We start from the raw sequence: 19,695 nt of genomic DNA on the forward strand, positions 1-19,695 counted from the left end.
CGGGTAAGCGACAGAGAGAGAGAGCGGGTGGGCGAGAGACAGAAAGAGAGCGGGCGAGCGAGAGACAGAGAGAGAGCAGGCGGGCGAGAGACTGAAAGAGAGCGGGCGGGCGAGAGACAGAGAGAGAGAGCGGGCGGGCGAGAGACAGAGAGAGAGCGGGTGGGCGAGAGACATAGAGCGAGCGGGCGGGTGAGAGACAGAGAGGGAGCGGGCGGGCAAGAGACAGAGAGGGAGCGGGCGAGCGAGAGACAGAGAGAGCGGGCGGGCGAGAGACAGAGAGAGAGCGGGCGAGAGACAGAGAGAGAGCGGGCGAGAGACTGAGAGAGAGCGGGCGGGCGAGAGACAGAGAGAGAGCGGGCGAGAGACAGAGAGAGAGCGGGCGAGAGACAGAGAGAGCGGGTGGGCGAGAGACAGAGAGAGCGGGCGGGCGAGAGACAGAGAGAGCGGGCTGGCGAGAGACAGAGAGAGAGCGGGCGAGAGACAGAGAGAGAGCGGGCGAGCGAGAGACAGAGAGAGTGGGCGGGCGAGAGACAGAGAGAGAGCGGGCGAGAGACAGAGAGAGAGCGGGCGAGAGACTGAGAGAGAGCGGGCGGGCGAGAGACAGAGAGAGAGCGGGCGAGAGACAGAGAGAGAGCGGGCTTGCGAGAGACAGAGAGAGAGCGGGCGGGCGAGAGACAGAGAGAGAGCAGGCGGGCGAGAGACAGAGAGAGCGGGCGAGAGACAGAGAGAGAGCGGCGGGCGAGAGACAGAGAGAGCGGGTGGGCGAGAGGCAGAGAGAGAGCGGGCAGGCGAGAAACAGAGAGAGAGCGGGCGAGAGACAGAGAGAGAGTGGGTGGGCGAGAGACAGAGAGAGAGCGGGCGGGTGAGAGACAGAGAGAGAGCGAGCGGGTGAGAGACAGAGGGAGAGCGAGCGGGTGAGAGACAGAGAGAGAGCGGGCGAGAGACAGAGAGAGAGCGGGCGAGAGACAGAGAGAGCGGGTGGGCGAGAGACAGAGAGAGAGCGGGCGGGCGAGAGAAAGAGAGAGAGCGGGTGGGCGAGAGACAGAGAGAGAGCGGGTGGGCAAGAGACAGAGCGAGGGCGGGCGAGTGAGAGACAGAGAGAGAGTGGGCGAGAGACAGAGAGAGAGGGTGGGCGAGAGACAGAGAAAGAGCGGCGGGCGAGAGATAGAGAGAGAGCGGGCGGGCAGGAGACAGAGAGAGGGCGAGAGAGAGGCAGAGAGCGGGCGAGCGAGAGGCAGAGAGAGAGCAGGCGGGGGAGAGACAGAGAGAGAGAGAGCGGGTGGGCGAGAGACAGAAAGAGAGCGGGCGGGCAAGAGACAGAGAGAGAGACCGGGTGGGCGAGAGACAGAAAGAGAGTGGGCGAGCGAGAGACAGAGTGAGAGCAGGCGGGCGAGAGACAGAGTGAGAGCAGACGGGCGAGAGACAGAGAGAGAGAGCGGGTGGGCGAGAGACAGAAAGAGAGCGGGCAGGCGAGAGACAGAGAGAGAGAGCGTGTGGGCGAGAGACAGAGAGAGAGCGGGCGTACGAGAGACAGAGAGAGCGGGCGAGAGACAGAGAGCGGGTGGGCGAGAGACAGAGAGAGAGCTGGCGAGCGAGAAACAGAGAGGGAGCGGGCGGTGAGAGACAGAGAGAGAGCAGGTGGGCGAGAGACTGAGAGAGAGCGGGTGGGCGAGAGAGAGGAAGAGAGTGGGCAGGCGAGAGAGAGGAAGAGAGTGGGCGGGCGAGAGGCAGAGAGAGAGAGCGGGTGGGCGAGAGACAGAAAGAGAGCGGGCTCGCGAGAGACAGAAAGAGAGCGGGCTCGCGAGAGACAGAAAGAGAGCGGGCGAGCGAGAGACAGAGAGAGAGCAGGCGGGCGAGAGACTGAAAGAGAGCGGGCGGGCGAGAGACAGAGAGAGAGCGGGCGGGCGAGAGACAGAGAGAGAGCGGGCTGGCGAGAGACAGAGAGAGCGAGCGGGCGAGAGCCAGAAAGAGAGGGGGTGGGCGAGAGACAGAAAGAGAGCGGGCGGGCGAGAGACAGAAAGAGAGCGGGCGAGCGAGAGACAGAGAGAGAGCAGGCAGGCGAGAGACAGAGAGAGAGCGGGTGGGCGAGAGAGAGGAAGAGAGTGGGCGGGTTAGAGACAGAGAGAGAGCTGGCGGGCGAGAGACAGAAAGAGAGCGGGCGGGCGAGAGACAGAGAGAGCGGGCGGGCGAGAGACAGAAAGAGAGGGTGCGGGCGAGAGACAGAAAGAGAGCGGGCGAGCGAGAGACAGAGAGAGCAGGCGGGCGAGAGACAGAGAGAGAGCGGGTGGGCGAGAGAGAGGAAGAGAGTGGGCGGGTTAGAGACAGAGAGTGAGCTGGCGGGCGAGAGACAGAAAGAGAGCGGGCGGGCGAGAGACAGAGAGAACGGGCGGGCGAGAGACAGAAAGAGAGGGTGCGGGCGAGAGACAGAAAGAGAGCGGGCGAGCAAGAGACAGAGAGAGCAGGCGGGCGAGAGACAGAGAGAGAGCGGGTGGGCGAGAGAGAGGAAGAGAGTGGGCAGGCGAGAGAGAGGAAGAGAGTGGGCGAGCGAGAGGCAGAGAGAGAGAGCGGGTGGGCGAGAGACAGAAAGAGAGCGGGCTCGCGAGAGACAGAAAGAGAGCAGGCGAGCGAGAGACAGAGAGAGATCAGGCGGGCGAGAGACAAAGAGAGAGAGAGGGTGGGCGAGAGACAGAGAGAGAGCAGGTGGGCGAGAGACATGGAGCGAGCGGGCGGGTGAGAGACAGAGAGAGAGCGGGCGGGCGAGAGACAGAGAGAGAGCGGGCGAGCGAGAGACAGAGAGAGCGGGCGGGCGAGAGACAGAGAGAGAGCGGGCGAGAGACAGAGAGAGCGGGCGAGCAAGAGACAGAGAGAGCGGGCGGGCGAGAGACAGAGAGAGAGCGGGCGAGAGACAGAGAGAGAGCGGGCGAGAGACTGAGAGAGAGCGGGCGGGAGAGAAACAGAGAGAGAGCGGGCGAGAGACAGAGAGAGAGCGGGCTGGCGAGAGACAGAGAGAGAGCGGGCGGGCGAGAGACAGAGAGAGAGCAGGCGGGCGAGAGACAGAGAGAGCGGGCGAGAGACAGAGAGAGAGCGGCGGGCGAGAGACAGCGAGAGCGGGTGGGCGAGAGACAGAGAGAGAGCAGGCAGGCGAGAGACAGAGAGAGCGGGTGGGCGAGAGACAGAGAGAGAGCTGGCGGCTGAGAGACAGAGAGAGAGCGGGCGGGTGAGGGACAGAGAGAGAGCGGGCGAGAGACAGAGAGAGCTGGTGGGCGAGAGACAGAGAGAGAGCGGGCGGGCGAGAGACAGAGAGAGAGAAGGTGGGCGAGAGACAGAGAGAGAGCGGGCAGGTGAGAGGCAGAGAGAGAGCAGGCGAGAGACAGAGAGAGAGGGTGGGCGAGAGACAGAGAAAGAGCGGCGGGCGAGACACAGAGAGAGAGCGGGCGGGCGAGAGACAGAGAGAGGGCGAGAGAGAGGCAGAGAGCAGGCGAGCGAGAGACAGAGAGAGAGCAGGCGGGCGAGAGACAGAGATAGAGAGCGGGTGGGCGAGAGACAGAAAGAGAGCGGGCGAGCGAGAGACAGAGAGAGAGAGCAGGCGGGCGAGAGACTGAAAGAGAGCGGGCGGGCAAGAGACAGAGAGTGAGCGGGCGGGCGAGAGACACAGAGAGAGCGGGTGGGCGAGAGACAGAGAGAGAGCGGGTGGGCGAGAGACATAGAGCGAGCGGGCGGGTGAGAGACAGAGAGAGAGCGGGCGGGCGATAGACAGAGAGAGAGCGGGCGAGCGAAAGACAGAGAGAGCGGGCGGGCGAGAGACAGAGAGAGAGCGGGCGAGAGACAGAGAGAGAGCGGGCGAGCAAGAGACGGAGAGAGCGGGCGGGCGAGAGACAGAGAGAAAGCTGGCGAGAGACAGAGAGAGAGCGGGCGGGAGAGAGACAGAGAGAGAGCGGGCGAGAGACAGAGAGAGAGCGGGCTGGCGAGAGACAGAGAGAGAGCGGGCGGGCGAGAGACAGAGAGAGAGCAGGCGGGCGAGAGACAGAGAGAGCGGGCGAGAGACAGAGAGAGAGCGGCGGGCGAGAGACAGCGAGAGCGGGCAGGCGAGAAACAGAGAGAGAGCGGGCGAGAGACAGAGACAGAGCTGGCGGCTGAGAGACAGAGAGAGAGCGGGCGGGTGAGAGACAGAGAGAGAGCAGGCGAGAGACAGAGAGAGCGGGTGGCCGAGAGACAGAGACAGAGCGGGCGGGCGAGAGACAGAGAGAGAGAAGGTGGGCGAGAGACAGAGAGAGAGCGGGTGGGCGAGAGGCAGAGCGAGAGCGGGCAGGCGAGAGGCAGAGAGAGGGCGAGAGAGAGGCAGAGAGCAGGCGAGCGAGAGACAGAGAGAGAGCAGGCGGGCGAGAGACAGAGATAGAGTGCGGGTGGGCGAGAGACAGAAAGAGAGCGGGCGAGCGAGAGACAGAGAGAGAGAGCAGGCGGGCGAGAGACTGAATGAGAGCGGGCGGGCAAGAGACAGAGAGAGAGCGGGCGGGCGAGAGACAGAGAGAGAGAAGGTGGGCGAGAGACAGAGAGAGAGCGGGCGGGTGAGAGGCAGAGAGAGAGCGGGCGAGAGACAGAGAGAGAGGGTGGGCGAGAGACAGAGAAAGAGCGGCGGGCGAGACACAGAGAGAGAGCGGGCGGGCGAGAGACAGAGAGAGGGCGAGAGAGAGGCAGAGAGCAGGCGAGCGAGAGACATAGAGAGAGCAGGCGGGCGAGAGACAGAGATAGAGAGCGGGTGGGCGAGAGACAGAAAGAGAGCGGGCGAGCGAGAGACAGAGAGAGAGAGCAGGCGGGCGAGAGACTGAAAGAGAGCGGGCGGGCAAGAGACAGAGAGTGAGCGGGCGGGCGAGAGACACAGAGAGAGCGGGTGGGCGAGAGACAGAGGAGAGCGGGTGGGCGAGAGATATAGAGCGAGCGGGCGGGTGAGAGACAGAGAGAGAGCGGGCGGGCGATAGACAGAGAGAGAGCGGGCGAGCGAGAGACAGAGAGAGCGGGCGGGCGAGAGACAGAGAGAGAGCGGGCGAGAGACAGAGAGAGAGCGGGCGAGAGAGCGGGCGGGAGAGAGACAGAGAGAGAGCGGGCGAGAGACAGAGAGAGAGCGGGCTGGCGAGAGACAGAGAAAGAGCGGGCGGGCGAGAGACAGAGAGAGAGCAGGCGGGCGAGAGACAGAGAGAGCGGGCGAGAGACAGAGAGATAGCGGCGGGCGAGAGACAGCGAGAGCGGGTGGGCGAGAGACAGAGAGAGAGCGGGCAGGCGAGAAACAGAGAGAGTGCGGGGGAGAGACAGAGACAGAGCTGGCGGCTGAGAGACAGAGAGAGAGCGGGCGGGTGAGAGACAGAGAGAGAGCAGGCGAGAGACAGAGAGAGCGGGTGGCCGAGAGACAGAGACAGAGCGGGCGGGCGAGAGACAGAGAGAGAGAAGGTGGGCGAGAGACAGAGAGAGAGCGGGCAGGCGAGAAACAGAGAGAGAGCGGGCGAGAGACAGAGACAGAGCTGGCGTGTGAGAGACAGAGAGAGAGCGGGCGGGTGAGAGACAGAGAGAGAGCAGGCGAGAGACAGAGAGAGCGGGTGGCCGAGAGACAGAGACAGAGCGGGCGGGCGAGAGACAGAGAGAGAGAAGGTGGGCGAGAGACAGAGAGAGAGCGGGTGGACGAGAGACAGAGCGAGAGCGGGCAGGTGAGAGACAGAGAGAGAGCGGGCGAGAGACAGAGAGAGAGGGTGGGCGAGAGACAGAGAAAGAGCGGCGGGCGAGAGACAGAGAGAGGGCGAGAGAGAGGCAGAGAGCAGGCGAGCGAGAGACAGAGAGAGAGCAGGCGGGCGAGAGACAGAGATAGAGTGCGGGTGGGCGAGAGACAGAAAGAGAGCGGGCGAGCGAGAGACAGAGAGAGAGAGCAGGCGGGCGAGAGACTGAATGAGAGCGGGCGGGCAAGAGACAGAGAGAGAGCGGGCGGGCGAGAGACAGAGAGAGAGAAGGTGGGCGAGAGACAGAGAGAGAGCGGGCGGGTGAGAGGCAGAGAGAGAGCGGGCGAGAGACAGAGAGAGAGGGTGGGCGAGAGACAGAGAAAGAGCGGCGGGCGAGACACAGAGAGAGCGGGCGGGCGAGAGACAGAGAGAGGGCGAGAGAGAGGCAGAGAGCAGGCGAGCGAGAGACAGAGAGAGAGCAGGCGGGCGAGAGACAGAGATAGAGAGCGGGTGGGCGAGAGACAGAAAGAGAGCGGGCGAGCGAGAGACAGAGAGAGAGAGCAGGCGGGCGAGAGACTGAAAGAGAGCGGGCGGGCAAGAGACAGAGAGAGAGCGGGCGGGCGAGAGACACAGAGAGAGCGGGTGGGCGAGAGACAGAGGAGAGCGGGTGGGCGAGAGACATAGAGCGAGCGGGCGGGTGAGAGACAGAGAGAGAGCGGGCGGGCGATAGACAGAGAGAGAGCGGGCGAGCGAGAGACAGAGAGAGCGGGCTGGCGAGAGACAGAGAGAGAGCGGGCGAGAGACAGAGAGAGAGCGGGCGAGAGACTGAGAGAGAGCGGGTGGGAGAGAGACAGAGAGAGAGCGGGCGAGAGACAGAGAGAGAGCGGGCTGGCGAGAGACAGAGAGAGAGCGGGCGGGCGAGAGACAGAGAGAGAGCAGGCGGGCGAGAGACAGAGAGAGCGGGCGAGAGACAGAGAGAGAGCGGCGGGCGAGAGACAGCGAGAGCGGGTGGGCGAGAGACAGAGAGAGAGCGGGCAGGCGAGAAACAGAGAGAGAGCGGGGGAGAGACAGAGACAGAGCTGGCGGCTGAGAGACAGAGAGAGAGCGGGCGGGTGAGAGACAGAGAGAGAGCAGGCGAGAGACAGAGAGAGCGGGTGGCCGAGATACAGAGACAGAGCGGGCGGGCGAGAGACAGAGAGAGAGAAGGTGGGCGAGAGACAGAGAGAGAGCGGGTGGGCGAGAGACAGAGCGAGAGCGGGCAGGTGAGAGACAGAGAGAGAGCGGGCGAGAGACAGAGAGAGAGGGTGGGCGAGAGACAGAGAAAGAGTGGCGGGCGAGACACAGAGAGAGAGCGGGCGGGCGAGAGACACAGAGAGGGCGAGAGAGAGGCAGAGAGCGGGCGAGCGAGAGACACAGAGAGAGCAGGCGGGCGAGAGACAGAGAGAGAGAGCGGGTGGGCGAGAGACAGAAAGATAACGGGCGGGCAAGAGACAGAGAGAGAGAACGAGTGGGCGAGAGACAGAAAGAGAGCGGTTGAGCGAGAGACAGGAAGAGCGCAGGCGGGCGAGAGAGAGAGAGAGCGGGCGGGCAAGAGACAGAATAAGAGTGGGTGGGCGAGAGACAGAGAGAGAGCTGGCGAGCGAGAAACAGAGAGGGAGCGGGTGGGCGAGAGAGAGGAAGAGAGTGGGCGGGCGAGAGACAGAGAGGGAGCGGGCGGGTGAGAGACAGAAAGAGAGCGGCGGGCGAGAGATAGAGAGAGAGCATGCGGGTGAGAGACAGAGAGAGAGAGAGGGTGGGCGAGAGAGAGGAAGAGAGTGGGCAGGCGTGAGAGAGGAAGAGAGTGGGCGGGCGAGAGGCAGAGAGAGAGAGCGGGTGGGCGAGAGACATAAAGAGAGCTGGCTCGCGAGAGACAGAAAGAGAGCGGGCGAGCGAGAGACAGAAAGAGAGCGGGCGAGCGAGAGACAGAGAGAGAGCGGGTGGGCGAAAGAGAGGGAGAGAGTGGGCAGGCGAGAGAGAGGGGCGAGCGAGAGGCAGAGAGAGAGAGTGGGTGGGCGAGGGACAGAAAGAGAGCAGGCAGGTAAGCGACAGAGAGAGAGAGCGGGTGGGCGAGAGACAGAAAGAGAGCGGGCGAGCGAGAGACAGAGAGAGAGCAGGCGGGCGAGAGACTGAAAGAGAGCGGGCGGGCGAGAGACAGAGAGAGAGAGCGGGCGGGCGAGAGACAGAGAGAGAGCGGGTGGGCGAGAGACATAGAGCGAGCGGGCGGGTGAGAGACAGAGAGGGAGCGGGCGGGCGAGAGACAGAGAGAGAGCGGGCGAGAGACAGAGAGAGAGCGGGCGAGAGACTGAGAGAGAGCGTGCGGGCGAGAGACAGAGAGAGAGCGGGCGAGAGACAGAGAGAGGGGTGGCGAGAGACAGAGAGAGCGGGTGGGCGAGAGACAGAGAGAGCGGGCGGGCGAGAGACAGAGAGAGCGGGCTGGCGAGAGACAGAGAGAGAGCGGGCGAGAGACAGAGAGAGCGGGCGAGCGAGAGACAGAGAGAGTGGGCGGGCGAGAGACAGAGAGAGAGCGGGCGAGAGACTGAGAGAGAGCGGGCGAGAGACTGAGAGAGAGCGGGCGGGCGAGAGACAGAGAGAGAGCGGGCGAGAGACAGAGAGAGAGCGGGCTTGCGAGAGACAGAGAGAGAGCGGGCGGGCGAGAGACAGAGAGAGAGCAGGCGGGCGAGAGACAGAGAGAGCGGGCGAGAGACAGAGAGAGAGCGGCGGGCGAGAGACAGAGAGAGCCTGTGGGCGAGAGACAGAGAGAGAGCGGGCAGGCGAGAAACAGAGAGAGAGCGGGCGAGAGACAGAGAGAGAGTGGGTGGGCGAGAGACAGAGAGAGAGCGGGCGGGTGAGAGACAGAGAGAGAGCGAGCGGGTGAGAGACAGAGAGAGAGCGAGCGGGTGAGAGACAGAGAGAGAGCGGGCGAGAGACAGAGAGAGAGCGGGCGAGAGACAGAGAGAGCGGGTGGGCGAGAGACAGAGAGAGAGCGGGCGGGCGAGAGAAAGAGAGAGAGAAGGTGGGCGAGGGACAGAGAGAGAGCGTGTGGGCAAGAGACAGAGCGAGTGCGGGCGGGTGAGAGACAGAGAGAGAGCGGGCGAGAGACAGAGAGAGAGAGGGTGGGCGAGAGACAGAGAAAGAGCGGCGGGCGAGAGATAGAGAGAGAGCAGGCGGGCAGGAGACAGAGAGGGGCGAGAGAGAGGCAGAGAGCGGGCGAGCGAGAGACAGAGAGAGAGCAGGCGGGGGAGAGACAGAGAGAGAGAGAGAGCGGGTGGGCGAGAGACAGAAAGAGAGCGGGCGGGCAAGAGACAGAGAGAGAGACCGGGTGGGCGAGAGACAGAAAGAGAGTGGGCGAGCGAGAGACAGAGTGAGAGCAGGCGGGCGAGAGACAGAGAGAGAGAGCGGGTGGGCGAGAGACAGAAAGAGAGCGGGCGGGCGAGAGACAGAGAGAGAGAGCGTGTGGGCGAGAGACAGAGAGAGAGCGGGCGTACGAGAGACAGAGAGAGCGGGCGAGAGACAGAGAGCGGGTGGGCGAGAGACAGAGAGAGAGCTGGCGAGCGAGAAACAGAGAGGGAGCCGGCGGTGAGAGACATAGATAGCGTGCAGGCGAGAGACAGAGAGAGCGGGCAGGCGAGAGACAGAAAGAGAGCAGGTGGGCGAGAGACAGAGAGAGAGCGGGTGGGCGAGAGACAGAGAGAGAGCGGGTGGGCGAGAGACAGAGAGAGAGCGGGCGGGCGAGAGACAGAAAGAGAGCGGGCGGGCGAGAGACAGAGAGAGCGGGCGGGCGAGAGACAGAAAGAGAGGGTGCGGGCGAGAGACAGAAAGAGAGCGGGCGAGCGAGAGACAGAGAGAGAGCAGGCGGGCGAGAGACTGAGAGAGAGCGGGTGGGTGAGAGAGAGGAAGAGAGTGGGCAGGCGAGAGAGAGGAAGAGAGTGGGCGGGCGAGAGGCAGAGAGAGAGAGCGGGTGGGCGAGAGACAGGAAGAGAGTGGGCTCGCGAGAGACAGAAAGAGAGCGGGCGAGCGAGAGACAGAAAGAGAGCGGGCGAGCGAGAGACAGAGAGAGAGAGGGTGGGCGAGAGAGACGAAGAGAGTGGGCAGGCGAGAGAGAGGAAGAGAGTGGGCGGGCAAGAGACAGAGAGAAAGAGCGGGTGGGCGAGAGACAGAAAGAGAGCGGGCGAGCGAGAGACAGAGAGAGAGCAGGCGGGCGAGAGACTGAAAGAGAGCGGGCGGGCGAGAGACAGAGAGAGAGCGGGCGGGCGAGAGACAGAGAGAGAGCGGGCTGGCGAGAGATAGAGAGAACGGGCGGGCGAGAGCCAGAAAGAGAAGGGGTGGGCGAGAGACAGAAAGAGAGCGGGCGGGCGAGAGACAGAAAGAGAGCGGGCGAGCGAGAGACAGAGAGAGAGCAGGCAGGCGAGAGACAGAGAGAGAGCGGGTGGGCGAGAGAGAGGAAGAGAGTGGGCGGGTTAGAGACAGAGAGAGAGCTGGCGGGCGAGAGACAGAAAGAGAGCGGGCGGGCGGGAGACAGAGAGAGCGGGCGGGCGAGAGACAGAAAGAGAGGGTGCGGGCGAGAGACAGAAAGAGAGCGGGCGAGCGAGAGACAGAGAGAGCAGGCGGGCGAGAGACAGAGAGAGAGCGGGTGGGCGAGAGAGAGGAAGAGAGTGGGCAGGCGAGAGAGAGGAAGAGAGTGGGCGAGCGAGAGGCAGAGAGAGAGAGCGGGTGGGCGAGAGACAGAAAGAGAGCGGGCGGGCGAGAGACAGAGAGAAAGAGCGGGCGGCGAGAGACAGAGAGAGCGGGTGGGCGAGAGACACAGAGAGAGCGGGCGGACGAGAGACAGAGAGAGAGCGGGTGGTCGACAGACAAAAAGAGAGCGGGCAGGCGAGAGACACAGAGAGAGCTGGCGGCGAGTGACAGAGAGAGCGGGAGGGCGAGAGACAGAGAGAGTGGGCGGGCGAGAGACAGAGAGAGAGTGGGTGGGCCAGAGACAGAAAGAGAGCGGGCGGGCGAGAGACACAGAGAGAGAGCGGGTGGGCGAGAGACAGAAAGAGCGTGCGAGAGACAGAGAGAGAGCGGGCGGCGAGAGACAGAGAGAGAGCGGGCGGGCGAGAGACAGAGAGAGCGAGCGGGCGAGAGACAGAGAGAGCTGGCGGGAGAGAGACACAGAGAGAGCGGGCGGGCGAGAGACAGAGAGAGAGCGGGTGGTCGACAGACAGAAAGAGAGCGGGCGGGCGAGAGACACAGTGAGAGCTGGCGGCGAGAGACAGAGAGAGCGGGTGGGTGAGAGACAGAGAGAGCGGGCGGGCGAGAGACAGAGAGAGAGCGGGTGGGCGAGAGACAGAGAGAGATCAGGTGGGCGAGAGGCAGAAAGAGAGCGGGCGGGCGAGAGACACAGAGAGAGAGCGGGCGGGCGAGAGACACAGAGAGAGAGCGGGTGGGCGAGAGACAGAAAGAGCGTGCGAGAGACAGAGAGAGAGCAGGCGGCGAGAGACAGAGAGAGTGCGGGCGGGCGAGAGACAGAGAGAGCGGGCGAGAGACAGAGAGCGGGCGGGCGAGAAACAGAAAAAGAGCGGAGGGCGAGAGACAGAGAGAGAGCTGGCGAGCGAGAGACAGAGAGGGAGCGGGCGACGAGAGACAGAGAGAGAGCGGGCGGGCGAGAGACAAAAAGAGCGGGCGAGAGACAGAGAGCGGGCGGGCGAGAGACAGAAAAAGAGCGGGTGAGCGAGAGGCAGTGAGAGAGCTGGCGAGCGAGAGACAGAGAGGGAGCGGGCAGGCGAGAGACAGAGAGAGCGGTCGGGCGAGAGACAGAAAGAGAGCGGGTGGGCGAGAGACAGAGAGAGAGCGGGCGAGAGACAGAGAGAGCAGGTGAGACAGAGAGAGAGCGGGTGGGCGCGAGGCAGAGAGAGAGCGGGCGAGAGACAGAGAGAGCAGGAGAGAGACAGAGAGAGAGCGGGCGGGCGAGAGACAGAGAGAGCAGGCGAGAGACAGAGAGAGAGCGGGTGGGCGAGAGACAGAGAGAGAGCGGGCGAGAGACAGAGAGAGCAGGAGAGAGACAGAGAGAGAGCGGGTGGGTGAGAGACAGAGAGAGAGCGGGCGGGCGAGAGACAGAGAGGGAGCGGGTGGGCCAGAGACAGAGAGAGCAGGCGAGAGACAGAGAGAGAGCGGGTGGGCGAGAGACAGAGAGAGAGCGGGTGAGCGAGAGACAGAGAGAACTTGCGAGCGAGAGACAGAGAGAGAGCGGGCGGGCGAGAGACAGAGAGGGAGCGGGTGGGCGAGAGACAGAGACAGCGGGTGGGCGAGAGACAGAAAGAGAGCGGGCGGGCGAGAGACAGAGAGAGAGCGGGTGGGCGAGAGACAGAGAGAGAGCGGGCGGGCGAGAGACAGAGAGTGAGAGCGGGTGGGCGAGAGACAGAGAGAGAGCGGGCGGGCGAGTGACAGAGAGAGAGCAGGTGGGCGAGAGACAGAGAGAGCGGCTGGGCGAGAAACAGAGAGAGAGCAGGTGGGCGAGAGACAGAGAGAGAGCGGGTGGGCGAGAGACAGAGAGAACAGGTGGGCGAGAGACAGAGAGAAAGCCGGCGAGAGACAGAGAGAGAGCGGGCGAGAGACAGAGAGAGCGGGTGGGCGAGAGACAGAGAGAGCGGGTGGGCGAGAGACAGAGAGAGCGGGTGGGCGAGAGACAGAGAGAGAGTGGGCTGGCGAGACACAGAGAGAGAGCGGGCGGGCGAGAGACAGAGAGAGAGCGGGTGGGCGAGAGATGGAGAGAGCAGGCAAGAGACAGAGAGAGAGCGGGTGTGCGAGAGACAGAGAGAGAGCGGGCGAGAGACAGAGAGAGCAGGTGAGACAGAGAGAGAGCGGGTGGGCGCGAGGCAGAGAGAGAGCGGGCGAGAGACAGAGAGAGCAGGCGAGAGACAGAGAGAGAGCGGGTGGGCGAGAGACAGAGAGAGAGCGGGTAGGCGAGAGACAGAGGGAGAGCGGGTGGGCGAGAGACAGAGAGAGAGAGAGAGCAGGCGAGAGACAGAGAGAGAGCGGGTGGGCGAGAGACAGAGAGAGAGCGGGTGGGCGAGAGACAGAGAGAGCGGTTGGGCGAGAGACAGAGAGAGAGTGGGCGGGCGAGAGACAGAGAGAGAGCGGGTGGGCGAGAGACAGAGAGAGCGGGCGGGCGAGAGACAGAGAGAGCGGGTGGGCGAGAGACGGAGAGAGCAGGTAAGAGACAGAGAGAGAGCGGGTGGGCGAGAGACAGAGAGAGAGCGGGCGAGAGACAGAGAGAGAGTGGGCGAGAGACAGAAAGAGCGGGTGGGCGAGAGACGGAGAGAGCAGGTATGAGACAGAGAGAGAGCGGGTGGGCGAGAGACAGAGAGAGAGCAGGTAGGCGAGAGACAGAGGGAGAGCAGGTGGGCGAGAGACAGAGAGAGAGCGGGTGGGCGAGAGACAGAGAGAGAGCGGGCGAGAGACAGAGAGAGCAGGCGAGAGACAGAGCGAGAGCGGGTGGGCGAGAGACAGAGCGAGAGCGGGTGGGCGAGAGACAGAGAAAGCGGGCGAGAGACAGAGAGAGAGCGGGTGGGTGAGAGACAGAGAGAGAGCGGGCGGGCGAGAGACAGAGAGGGAGCGGGTGGGCCAGAGACAGAGAGAGCAGTCGAGAGACAGAGGGAGAGCGGATGGGCGAGAGACAGAGAGAGAGCGGGTGGGCCAGAGACAGAGAGAGCAGTCGAGAGACAGAGAGAGAGCGGATGGGCGAGAGACAGAGAGGGAGCGGGTGGGCAAGAGACAGAGAGAACTGGCGAGCGAGAGACAGAGGGAGAGCGGGCGGGTGGGAGACAGAGAGAGAGCGGGTGGGCGAGAGACAGAGACAGCGGGCGGGCGAGAGACAGAAAGTGCGGGTGAGAGAGGGTGCAAGACAGAGGGGGAGGGAAAGAGAGGTGGGGGGAGAGAGGGGGGAGTGGGTGCGAGAGAGGGGGGGAGAGCGTGAGAGAGAGGGGGAGAGCAGGAGAAATAGAGGGAGAGCAGGAGTGCAGGCGAGAGGGAGAGAGTGTACAGGTGAGAGAAATTGAGTGTAATGGAGAGAGTGTGATTGATGGGGCAGGCCTGTTTGTCATGCTTGCCCTCTGTCAGTAGATTTCGAGGTCGGAGGCGAGTGAGAGGTGGCTTCAGATTCAAATTGACAGCAAGTTTGATTGGTTGAAAGCTCTTTATTCCAACACATTTCTCAATGATACAGACAGAGGCTTTTAAACATCAGACATTGTAGCCCTTCTGAACATCAGGTTCGAGCACCTCGTCACCTCGAGGAGAGAGCAAGAGCGAGACAGCCCATAATAGTCACCCCTGTGACGGTGACCTGGCACCCATCCAGATTGCCTCCTCCTTTCCCTGCGTATTTCACCGTCCCAAAATTGGCAGGTGCGCCAACCCCCCCATGTCCGCAGTCTTCACCAGCCTGTCCAACATGCCCCCCAATCCCCCCACAGTACCCATTCCTCCCCCAAATCAGGCCTCAACCAACACCACCCCATCCCCTCTTCACAGTGCAAACAAACTTGAAAACCCATCCCGACGCCAGGTGCAAAACAAACATCCAACTTGAACTCCAGGTGACCCTCGGGGAAATATATTTTCGCAAACGAGAAAAAGGAATTTTCCTTTGAAAAAAAGGGCAACAGCTTCGACCCTCGGAGAAAGTTCCTCGGAGCGGCCAGGGGCATCGATCCTGGTGCCCAGCCCCGATTCCGGACCCGCCTGTGTGCTGGGGCGGGCGGGGGGGGGGGGGGGGGGGGGGGGGGCGGGGGGCGACGAGAAAGAAAAAGAAGCGAAGTACAACAAAACCACTGTTGCGGTCGCCGTGGGTTTATTGTTCGGCTGGTCCTGCGATATCCATCGCGCCCGAAGATTGTCCCGAGTCCAGTTTAATGTAAACGGAGAGGGGGGGAAAAAAAAAGAGGCACTCAGGACGCATGGGATCGGTGATCGCACGGGGAAGCTCACTCTCAAAGGCATCCGTCCTTCTGCGTTCACCCTCACTCAACGTCCGGAGTGGCTGACTTCCTGAGGGAAATCTGTCAAAGGAAGAAATCAAAATTTAGAGAGGGGGTCCCATGGAGTGGGGAGATGGCAGGGGGCGGGGAAGGGCCCAGGTCGAGGGGTCTCACGGTTTGGGGTGGGAGCGGGAGAGGGGCACCGGAGGGGCCGGGTCAAGGGTCCCATGACGTGGGGAGGGGGTGGATACAGGGGCAGGGGCAGCAGAGGGTCCAGGTCGAGGGGTCCCACGGCTTGGGGAGGGTGCGGGAGGGTCCAAGTCGAAGGGGTCCCACGGTTTGGGGAGGGTGGGGTTCCAGGTCGAGGGGGTCCCACGGCTTGGGGGGGAGTGAGTGGGAGAGGGGCCAGGTCGAGGGGGTCCCACGGTTTTGGGGGGGAGTGAGTGGGAGAGGGGCCAGGTCGAGGGGGTCCCACGGTTTTGGGGGGGAGTGAGTGGGAGAGGGGCCAGGTCGAGGGGGTCCCACGGTTTTGGGGGGGAGTGAATGGGAGAGGGGCCAGGGCGAGGGGGTCACACGGTTTTGGGGGGGGAGTGAGTGGGAGAGGGGCCAAGTCAAGGGGGTCCAATAGTTTGGGGAGGGAGTGAGTGGGAGAGGGGACAGGTCGAGGGGGTTCCACGGTTTGGGGGGGAGTGAGTGGGAGAGGGGCCAGGTCGAGGGGGTCCCACGGTTTGGGGAGGGAAAGGGGCCAAGTTGAGTGGTCCCATGGTTTGGGGAGGGAGAGGGCCAGGTGGAGCGGTCCCACAGTTTGGGGAGTCAGTGGGAGAGGGGCCAGGTCGAGGGGGTCCCACAGTTTGGAAAGAGAGAGGGGCCAAGTTGAGGGGGTCCCACGGTTTGGGGAGGGAGAGGGAGAGGGTCCAGGTCGAGGGGGTCCCGCGGTTTGGGGAGGGAGTGGGAGAGGGGCCAGGTTGAGGGGGTCCCATGGTTTGGGGAGGGAGCACGGGAGGGGCCAGGTCGAGGGGGTCCCGCGGTTTGGGGAGGGAGTGGAAGAGGGGCCAGGTTGAGGGGGTCCCATGGTTTGGGGAGGGAGCACGAGAGGGGCCAGGTCGAGGGGGTCCCACGGTTTGGGGGGGTAGTGAGTGGGAGAGGGGCCAGGTCGAGGGGGTCCCACGGTTTGGGGAGGGAGCGGGAGGGGGGCCAGGTCGAGGGGGTCCCACGGTTTGGGGGGGGGAGTGAGTGGGAGAGGGTCCAGGTCGAGAGGGTCCCACGGTTTGGGGAGGGAGTGGGAGAGGGGCCAGGTCGAGAGGGTCCCACGGTTTGGGGAGGGACTGGGAGAGGGTCCAGGTCGAGAGGGTCCCACGGTTTGGGGAGGGAGTGGGAGAGGGGCCATGTCGAGGGGGTCCCACGGTTTGGGGAGGGAGTGGGAGAGGGGCCAGGTCGAGGGGCTCCCACGGTATGGGGAGGGAGTGGGAGAGGGGCCAGGTCGAGGGGCTCCCACGGTTTGGGGAGGGAGCGGGAGAGGGGCCAGGTCGAGGGGCTCCCACAGTTTGGGGAGGGTGTGGGAGAGGTGCCAGGTCGAGGGGCTCCCACGGTTTGGGGAGGGAGTGGGAGAGGGGCCAGGTCGAGGGGCTCCCATGGTTTGGGGAGAGAGTGGGAGAGGTGCCAGGTCGAGGGGCTCCCACGGTATGGGGAGGGAGCGGGAGGGGGGGCCAGGTCGAGGGGCTCCCACGGTTTGGGGAGGGAGCGGGAGGGGGGCCAGGTTGAGGGGCTCCCACGGTTTGGGGAGGGAGTGGGAGAGGTGCCAGGTTGAGGGGGTCCCACGGTTTGGGGAGGGAGCGGGAGGGGGGCCAGGTCGAGGGGCTCCCACGGTTTGGGGAGGGAGCGGGAGGGGGGCCAGGTCGAGGGGCTCCCACAGTTTGGGGAGGGAGCGGGAGAGGTGCCAGGTTGAGGGGGTCCCTTCAGGAGGTGACAGGGGTTAAATACTCACTGCTACAACCTGGTTCCTCCTTCACCACGACACCGCCCAGAAGTCCCGGGTCTTCCCCTGGGACGGGCAGGAACTCCGGGCAGCTCTGTGAAGCGGACATCGAATTGCGATTAGGCGGGAGGGCCTGGGTCCTCTGCGGGGCAGGGTAGCCGGCAGGAGACGGGAGGGCGTACCGGTGGACGCTGGAGACACCCGTTGTGGGTGCATACAGATTGGCATCGCTGCCATAACCCGGGTAATGATAAAGGGTCTGTGGGCACTGGGCAGACACGGCACAGAAATCAGCCCAGGGTACAGATTGATAGCTGGGGATAGAACCTGGAGAACACAGAGAAAGAGACCGGATTTAATCAGCAGCAAACCCCCCACAACACTGACCCAATCAAACACTCCCAGGACAGGTACAGCATGGGGTTAGATACAGAGTAAAGCTCTCTCTACACTGTCCCCATCAAACACTCCCAGGACAGGTACAGCACGGGGTTAGATACAGAGTAAAGCTCCCACTACACTGTCCCCATCAAACTCTCCCAGGACAGGTATAGCACGGGGTTAGATACAGAGTAAAGCTCCCTCTACACTGTCCCCATCAAACACTCCCAGGACAGGTACAGAACGGGGATAGATACAGAGTAAATCTCCCTCTACACTGTCCCCATCAAACACTCGCAGGACAGGTACAGCATGGGGTTAGATACAGAGTAAATCTCCCTCTACACTGTCCCCATCAAACACTCCCAGGACAGGTACAGCACGGGGTTAGATACAGAGTAAATCTCCCTCTACACTGTCCCCATCAAACACTCCCAGGACAGGTACAGCACGGTGTTAGATACAGAGTAAATCTCCCTCTACACTGTCCCCATCAAACACTCCCAGGACAGGTACAGCACGGGGTTAGATACAGAGTAAAGCTCCCTCTACACTGTCCCCATCAAACACTCCCAGGATAGGTACAGCACAGGGTGAGATACAGAGTAAAGCTCCCTCTACACTGTCACCATCAAACACTCCCAGGATAGGTACAGCACAGGGTTAGATACAGAGTAAATCTCCCTCTACACTGTCCCCATGAAACACTCCCAGGACAGGTACAGCACAGGGTTAGATACAGAGTAAATCTCCCTCTACACTGTCCCCATCAAACACTCCCAGGACAGGTACAGCACGGGGTTAGATACAGAGTAAAGCTCCCTCTACATTGTCCCCATCAAACACTCCCAGGACAGGTACAGCATGGGGTTAGATACAGAGTAAATCTCCCTCTACACTGTCCCCATCAAACACTCCCAGGACAGGTACAGCACAGGGTTAGATACAGAGTAAATCTCCCTCTACACTGTCCCCATCAAACACTCCCTGGACAGATACAGCACGGGGTTAGAGACAGAGTAAAGCTCCCTCTACACTGTCCCCATCAAACACTCCCAGGACAGGTACAGCATGGGGTTAGGTACAGAGTAAAGCTCCCTCTACACTGTCCCCATCAAACACTCCCAGGACAGGTACACCACGGGGTTAGATACAGAGTAAAGCTCCCTCTACACTGTCCCCATCAAACACTCCCAGGACAGGTACAGCACGGGGTTAGATACAGAGTAAAGCTCCCTCTACACTGTCCCCATCAAACACTCCCAGGACAGATACAGCACGGGGTTAGATCCAGAGTAAAGCTCCCTCTACACTGTCCCCATCAAACACTCCCAGGACAGGTACACCCCGGAGTTAGATACAGAGTAAAGCTCCCCCTACACTGTCCCCATCAAACACTCCCAGGACAGGTACAGCATGGGGTTAGATATAGAGTGAAGCTCCCTCTACACTGTCCCCATCAAACACTCCCAGGACAGGTACAGCACGGGGTTAGATACAGAGTGAAGCTCCCTCTACACTGTCCCCATCAAACACTCCCAGGACAGGTACAACACGGGGTTAGATACAGAGTAAAGCTCCCTCTACACTGTCCCCATCAAACACTCCCAGGACAGGTACAGCACGGGGTTAGATACAGAGTAAAGCTCCCTCTACACTGTCCCCATCAAACACTCCCAGGACAGGTACACCACGGGGTTAGATACAGAGTAAAGCTCCCCCTACACTGTCCCCATCAAACACTCCAGTACAGTTACACCACGGGGTTAGATACAGAGCAATGCTGCCTACCCTTTGCCCCTTCAGCTTACCCTGCACGCCCTGGAATAGTTGCCCAGAAGGGTTTGTGTAGAAGCCATGCCCTCCGTTGTAAGGTGCGTAGCCATTGGCTCCGCTGTTAGCGATGGTTTGGGTGTTGACATTGACCCCGGTGCCGAAGTTCTGGAAGTTTCCGTTGGTATCGAGGGGGAAGGGGCCCAAGCCCAGGCTCTGAAGGTAGCTGGGTGGGAGCTGGTGGAGATTAATCCTGGGGTAAGGGGCCTGGTTGGGCCCTGGGCCCAGCAGCAGGTTGGCCTGCCCTGGAGTCAGGTACTGTGAACCCTGGTAGGGCTGGGCCTCAGTCTTCAGAGCTCCGGCAAGGTGGTCAGAGTAATCACTGAGCAGAGAGAGAGAGAGAGAGAGAGAGACGGAGGATCAGAACAATGATCGGCAACGATTGTGGAGCTGGCATGGGAGAAAGGGAGAGGGGACAGAGGGAGTGAGTGAGATGGAGGGAGTGGGGGAGAGAGTGAGAGAGAGCTGGAGGGGACGAGAGAGGGAGAGAAAGAATGGGAGAGGGCAAGAGAAGGAACAAAAGAGAGACGGGCAGGGAATGAAGGAGATGGTGCGACAGAGAGAGAGAGAGTGGGCCAGAAAGGGGTGACGTGAGAGCGAGAGAGAGGGCAAGAAAGGGGTGGGCAAGAGAGGGAGAGACAGGGCAAGAAAGGGGTGGGCAAGAGAGGGAGGGAGAGAGTGAGAGGGCGAGAGAGGATGTGGGAGTTGAGAGAAGGAGGGAGGATGGGGGGGTGGGTTCGAGAGAGGGAGGGAAGGAGGGGGCGTGAGCGGGTGAAGGAGGGAGGGAGAGAGGCGCGTGAGAAAGAGA

The 19,695-nt window shown here is 62.6% G+C and overlaps 1 protein-coding gene across 2 annotated transcripts in view; it reads right to left on the bottom strand.

The window, feature by feature from the left end:
• Window positions 1–14,213: 14,213 nt before the first annotated feature.
• LOC140392882 (uncharacterized) overlaps window positions 14,214–19,695 on the bottom strand; it is a 30,350-nt gene continuing 24,868 nt past the window's right edge. For both annotated transcript variants that reach the window (XM_072478641.1, XM_072478640.1), the window contains exons 4-6: window positions 18,866–19,209; window positions 16,683–17,000; window positions 14,214–14,779 (exon numbers count right to left, since the gene is read on the bottom strand). In XM_072478641.1, the coding sequence (XP_072334742.1) occupies window positions 14,745–14,779; window positions 16,683–17,000; window positions 18,866–19,209 (697 nt within the window). In that variant the 3' untranslated portion in view covers window positions 14,214–14,744. The remainder of the gene's footprint in view (window positions 14,780–16,682; window positions 17,001–18,865; window positions 19,210–19,695) is intronic.

The sequence above is a fragment of the Scyliorhinus torazame genome, chromosome 16 (genome assembly GCF_047496885.1).
Source record: "Scyliorhinus torazame isolate Kashiwa2021f chromosome 16, sScyTor2.1, whole genome shotgun sequence".
In the NCBI taxonomy this organism is placed as follows: domain Eukaryota; kingdom Metazoa; phylum Chordata; class Chondrichthyes; order Carcharhiniformes; family Scyliorhinidae; genus Scyliorhinus; species Scyliorhinus torazame.